Below are 6,516 nucleotides of genomic sequence, written 5' to 3' on the forward strand. Positions count from 1 at the left end.
TATGTCTATGCATGTTGCGCTCTTGCTACTATGAAATTATGATGTCTTCTCTGCACCCTTTTAACCAAGAAGTATATATCTATAGCATTAATAATATGCCATCATCTTGTTCTTTTCCCCTATTCTTCAATATTAAATAATAAATCATAATGAGTCTTGTGGTTTTAGTTAAAATTGGCTCAAACTTGAACTACAATCCCGACCCTTATTATGGATCGGAGCGAGTATATGATATAATAAGGACCGTGCTTCTTAGGTTTATGAAGATGCTAATGTAATCGCAATACCTTTTATGTTTTCCCAAAATATGTACATTAAGATTAAGATGTAATGTTCTTAAATACATGCATCTTGTGAGAACCAAGTATAAGCTTTTTAGTGATGGATACGGCAACATGCAAATTTACGGTGCCCACTTGTTCACAACAAATGATTTCCAAACATCTCATCCCGTAGAGGCTTAGACACATAACGTTCACACAAACTAAAGGAACATAATCATTGAAATGTATTTCAGTTCTTATGCATTTTTAGTAAATTGCTAGATTCCTCTCCATTGTGTTATACCTGATGGTATTTGATGGCATGAAAGATAATACACTTTTGGATTGTTCAATATCTTTTGGGATACTCAACCTTTTGGTTTCTTTAGTGCTATAAACACCCCAACCCAGTTTGAAACACTAATTCATTCCTCGAGATTAAATCATCTTAGAAATTTGTACCATTCATGTGTTTCCAAGTATTTGTGTCTTTGATATTTACAATGGACGGGCGCAGCAAAGCGCGCCTTTATGTTCTAGTATGGACTTAAACCCTGGAAGATCGTGACTCTAGAAGGAGTATCTTGGTCCTAATGTTTATTGAAGGTGTTGTATTCAATAGACGTTTACTTTTGGAACAAATGTTCACTGGATTTTGCATGTTTATGAATCTTTCGTGCTAACTATTTAAATATATTAGATCTCTGTTTTTTTGTTTATTACCTTGCATTGTAAAAAAATATCTTAAATCTATGAGTATTGGCCGGAGAATAATTGACCCAATAGTTGCGCTTAGACATGCATGGTATCTATGTGCGAAAATATTTGGGCAAGTCAAATTAACAAAAGTTCGATAATCATAGTCATTATCAACAAGTTGAAGAGAAGGTGAATAAAATATACACAATGGAGAAGGGCAGTTAGCAAAAATAGCTGAACACAGCCAACCATGTATTGACCTATGAACTTTCTACTCACCAAATTGCTACGACAAAGGCATCTAGCAAAAATAGTTCAACACCGTGAACCATGGATGGAGGGTGTGATAAAAAAAGGTCAGTTCTTTTTTCTGGAATAAGGTCATTATTTGTTGAACTTTGTGTCTGGAGTTATTACTATCGTTTTTCATGGAGAGGACGGCGTAAAATTGTCCACTAGAAATGGACATGTGCCACGAGGAAGGAGGCTACATGTTGTGTGTGTGTGTGTGTGCGCGCGTGCTATTTAGTGTCTAGGTACATCCAAATCTAAATAAATTTTAGACAACTTTTGTGGGATGGAGGAACTATTAGTTTTATCTAAAAATAAAAGTGATCCAATGCTCACCTACCTCTCGTAGAAGTTCACCTAACTGAGAGGAGAGCAATACAAGTCTACCAAGTCTATAGCAACAAAATAGGCAAAAATGCAAATGAACACATGCCCTTTTTTAAAATGCAATAAAGCCCCTTATAAGCAGCGTCCATATCGAGATCGTGGCCCGGAGTGCACGGGCGGCACTTGCCCATGCCCAACTGCTCCCATGTAGGAGGCGACCCATCATGCTTGCATCCAACCAGTTCTTGCTCCACCATCGACATTGTTGCTTCAATAAGCTCGTGTGTTGGAGAGAAAAAAAAAACAAAGGGTGGCAAATGAGAATACAAAACATACTAGGAGATGTTTATGCAAAATATGCATATACTCTATTATCCTTGGTGGGACCACAACCATCCACCATGTGTGTCGGACAAGCATGGTCCGAACAGCGAAGGACTTGCGGCGGATAATTTGCAATTTTTGAGAATCAAGATGTGCACATTCAATTTTTTAGTGCAAACTTACCTATGGAAAATATTTGACCTTCATTGCATTTCACTCAACTTCAACCATAAATCCAAATTCTCATAGTTATTTATTAAACCAACTATTTCTTATCACTCACATCGAGTTTGAGATCCGAGTTTTGTCTATTTTTAGGAGTCATAGAATTGAACGCATGTCCTAGGACCGGACTGAGAGTGCATTGAGACACATTTCCCCTACCATAGACTACACAATATTTTGCATAAAATATAATGCACATATTCTGAAAATCACCACACGTACGACTTTTTGAACTTACAAAAATATTTTGGGTCTGTTTGGTTCCTAGCTATAATTTGCCAAGCTAAAATTTGGCATCTATATTTTATTTGGCATGTCTTTGATTTTTGCCACACTTTGGTTTGCCACACTTTATTGGATGTATGCTTTATTTGCTATAGACTCAACTTTTTTGCCAACTTTTGCTAAAGTTTGGCTTCAATATTTTAAACCACACTTTTGTGGCTAATCACACTTTAGTTTGGTAAATTGTGGCTAGGAACCAAACAAACCTTTCATTTAAAAACCTATACGGAGTAAAATATTTGAATACCTTGTTCATATGTAATTTCAAAGTTTGTAATCTTGAACTTGTATTTTTTCTCTAAAAAACTTTTAGCTCGCGGTCTTGCCCGTCAAAACCCTAGCCCCTCACTCTCCGACGCGGTTCCAGCCGAGCACCGCGTCGCCCCTCCGCTCCACCTCCCAAAAATTCCGACCTTCACCGCGCACTTCAACACTCAACCCCTCACCCGCCTCCCACGCGCGACGCCGCCACCGCCGTTCCCGTCCCCCGTCCTTTCTCACCGCGCCCCCGCAATCGTTGGGCACTGGTTTTCGAGGTATGAACTTGTTTCATCCAGCGATTCTCATAGTCAGATCCCACCGACCTGTATTTCTGGGGCACACACGGACCGCCGGCGCAGCGCCAAGATCCGCCCGCCCCTGCGGAGCTGCGAATTCGTGCTTGACTGCAGATCTAATTTAGCTGCCTGCCATTTTGATCGGGAAACTTTCTTTGTAAATTCCCGAGGTTGTTAATTTCTCTGCGCTGTAGGAAAATTCGTTGTTGGCAATAAACTAGATTATTCTCGGCTGATGAAAAGCAATAATGTAGACCCCCTCACGTCTCGTCTGCTCTTACTGCAATACATTACATCTTCTGCGTAGGGTTCAGTCATGGAAGTTTCTAATATACTTCTGTTGGATTTTTTCATCAAAAATCTGACTGAAAAAATTGGGATGCCTCCTTGAGCTGTTTTTGGATGATGACATACCTCTGTGTCTTCTGCACTTCTGTAGAACTGGGTAAACGTTAGCAAGACTATTGGTCCCTGTCAGTCTTCACAGGTCAGGATAACACCCATCAGCCACCATGCAGGTCAGTACTCAGTAATCCCTGATCAAAACTCTCTGTATTGCTGATTCTGCCAAAAGTATTCAATTGCCATTTTACATAGAGAAATACGATTTTTTGATAAAAATTTTTTGCCACAAAAGCATCTACTATTTATTATTTAGTTAATGGGCGAGCCTATTGGATATTTATATCCCGGAAATATTTCTTGTGAAAGATAACTTACTTTTTGTGCAGTTTATTTCTTGGTCTGTTATAGTTGGTGATTTATTCTTGTTTGCTAACGGAATTGATCTAATAGTTAACTTGAACTGAGAACATGTTCTGCATGATCTTTATATCTAAACATTTGTTGTTGGATTTACCTTCTTGTTTTGGTATTGGTGGTTAGGTTCAAGTATTAGTGGCTTTGTCCTGCTATTGTATAGCGGATGTGTCCTGCTATTGTAATTCTATATTTTGGATTGCACTATTACGATGTTCATTTTTAACTTCAATTTACTTATTTTTAGGACTTACTGCGAATATCTCCAGATCTCACTATTCTTTTGTCTTCTTTTAGCTTGCTACATTTTAAAGTATTTTTACATTTTGACTGGAACTCCTTTAAGTTCTAACATGATTCAATATTTGAAAGGCTAGTGACAGGTTCAACATAAATTCTCAACTTGAGCATCTTCAAGCCAAATATGTTGGAACAGGGCATGCTGACCTGACCAGATTGTAAGCATCTCATTTTTTTGTCTGTGTTAAAAACGTAATGTTACACTAGCTGTTTGTACTTTCTTATTGTTGACACGGTCTGGTATGGTATTAACCATTAACATTTTCTTGTACTACAGTGAATGGGCTGTAAATATCCAAAGAGACAGCTATGCATCCTATGTTGGACACTATCCAATGTTGTCATATTTTGCCATTGCTGAGAATGAATCAATTGGAAGGGAGCGCTACGAATTTATGCAGTTATATGAACATATTTTATCTTAACTGGTCCACTGAATTTCAGCTGCAAATTGCTGATAACATAAATGGTGTATAAACATTGGCGTAAAGTATGACTCGGCTTGATTTATTAGGCTTGAGTTGTGTTCTGTTGAATTAACTTACTTGCTTGTATTAGGCTTTCACTAGTGGGTTGCTAGTCTTGCTTTGGTTACTTAGGCAGTCTCGCTGTCTTCCATGGAGCCTTTCTTTGCCTCATATTTGACATTTTTATTATTTTCATGCACCATGTAAGTGTGGTTATGTGTATGACATTGCAAGCTCATTAAATACATCATCGATCCTGCTACTCTTCAAGTTGTAGCTCTGCAGGGTTTCTGTACTAAGCCATAATATATCATGTCCAGAATCTAGCTTGAGCTTGTTTATTTCCATGGTAGGAAAGAATATTTCAGGGATGTGACAATTTGAGATACTCTCTGTTTATAAGTTGATGTGACATAAACCCCCTGTGAGTACTGGAGTTATGTAGCGCTTTCTTGAAATGATATGAGACACTCCATGTCTATAAGTAGATGTTTCAGAATGCTCGCAGCAAAAATTGTGAAGATTGATCACTAACATACACAAAATTAGTGACATATTTTCACATGCAAGAGGTTTCACATCAACTAAATGGTCCAAATAAAAATGGTTTGTCCTTCTGTTGAATGCTGGAAGCAAGACACATACTGGACGGTTCGTTAAATTGTCTCTTTTCTGCCTTAAAATTGATGCAAATCTAGATCAAGCCTAGCAGGCTGCAGTTTGTCAATTCAGATTTTACCTTCCTCTATTAGATAGGCTTCAGTCTTAAAGCCTACTAGGGTTGGTAGTTTGGTACGTTCTGTGATACGTACTGTAGACAGGGGGAGCCAAGCTAGCTACCTGAAACTACGGTTTATCTTTACCATTCTATTGCGCTCACTGCTCGGAATTGAAGAAAAAAGTTAAGTATATGCCCAGAATTTCTATGCGAACCCCCCTATGCTATGTTGGAACTGTAATTGATCTGTTCTATCAAATTCATTTTGTTACCATCTAATTTAGCATGTTTGAAGTTTACCAGTGTCTCAGGTAGCTCCCCTTCATAATAGTATCTAGACATATTAGTGTCTCCATTTGCATGTTTTTCAGCAGTTGTATCAGTGAGTATTGCAATACAATTTATTGAACCGCTGTTTCCGGTCTTGCAGAAAATGCTGCTTCCCTGTGGCCTCCCTCCTGAGAGAGACGAACACTGAGGATGTGTTGGTGCTGTAGTTGGTACCACGGCAGGAACTTGTGTTCGGCTGATGTTTGTTACTGAAGTCTAAGGCATGTGTGGATTAGCCACCTCAGCGCTGTGTGTGGTTGTGTTTAAACACCCTGGACATCTTTAGCGACGCGTACCATATTTCTACTTGTCCTCCACTTGAATGTTAAGCACTTGTTTCGTTCAGTTTAGCTATATTAATCTGGTGCCATCCAGTTGAATTTAATTTGTGGATGGCCACAGCTATCTTAGCCTCATAAAGGAGGTAATGTAACATGATGTCATATCTGTGTCTTATGTGTGGACAATGTAGTCGAATTGCAGCAGCTCATGGTAGAAATTGGGATGTATTGGAGATGCATTTTATGTTTTTATTTTCATGTTCTATTTCTAAGCCAGGCTTCATCCCCCCTACCTGTGGCGCGCTACTGGTGCTGGAGTCTGTTTTTCTTTGCAATGAGTAGGAAAATGGAGTTCCAATAGATTTGGTATTGGAAGCTCAGACATTTGTAGTTGGAACACTACACCACATCATTTGAACCCCAACGAACAAGTTGGTCGGGGAAGCAGCTTTCGCCGACCGAAAGTCGGTCGGGAATCAGTTTTGCCGACCGATCTTGTTGGTCACCGTAAGTCCGGTCGGCAAAGGTCTTTCCGGACCGACAAATCTTTCCCGACCAACTGTCTGACTGTACTGGAAAATCTTTCCCGACCGACATTTGGTTTGCCGACCGTCGTTACATTCCCGACCAACTTGTTTTTCCCAACCAACTATCCGACACCATATAATTTTGCCAACCAACAGTTCATTG

At 39.1% G+C, this 6,516-nt stretch overlaps 1 protein-coding gene across 1 annotated transcript; it reads left to right on the forward strand.

The window, feature by feature from the left end:
- The first annotated feature begins 3,426 nt into the window (after window positions 1–3,426).
- On the forward strand, window positions 3,427–6,061 carry LOC124667101 (uncharacterized protein At4g14342-like). The gene is made up of 4 exons (XM_047204429.1): window positions 3,427–3,489; window positions 4,103–4,188; window positions 4,308–4,431; window positions 5,646–6,061. Exons 1-4 carry the CDS (start codon window positions 3,484–3,486, stop codon window positions 5,691–5,693), a joined length of 264 nt encoding a protein of 87 aa, XP_047060385.1. The 5' UTR covers window positions 3,427–3,483; the 3' UTR covers window positions 5,694–6,061.
- Window positions 6,062–6,516: the final 455 nt, after the last annotated feature.

The sequence above is a fragment of the Lolium rigidum genome, chromosome 6 (genome assembly GCF_022539505.1).
Source record: "Lolium rigidum isolate FL_2022 chromosome 6, APGP_CSIRO_Lrig_0.1, whole genome shotgun sequence".
Taxonomy (NCBI): Eukaryota; Viridiplantae; Streptophyta; class Magnoliopsida; order Poales; family Poaceae; genus Lolium; species Lolium rigidum.

Coding starts and splice junctions, on each gene's coding strand:
- LOC124667101 (XM_047204429.1), top strand. Junction 4,189..4,307: donor CATGCTGACCTGACCAGATT/GTAAGCATCTCA, acceptor CTTGTACTACAG/TGAATGGGCTGTAAATATCC. Junction 4,432..5,645: donor AGCGCTACGAATTTATGCAG/TTATATGAACAT, acceptor CCGGTCTTGCAG/AAAATGCTGCTTCCCTGTGG.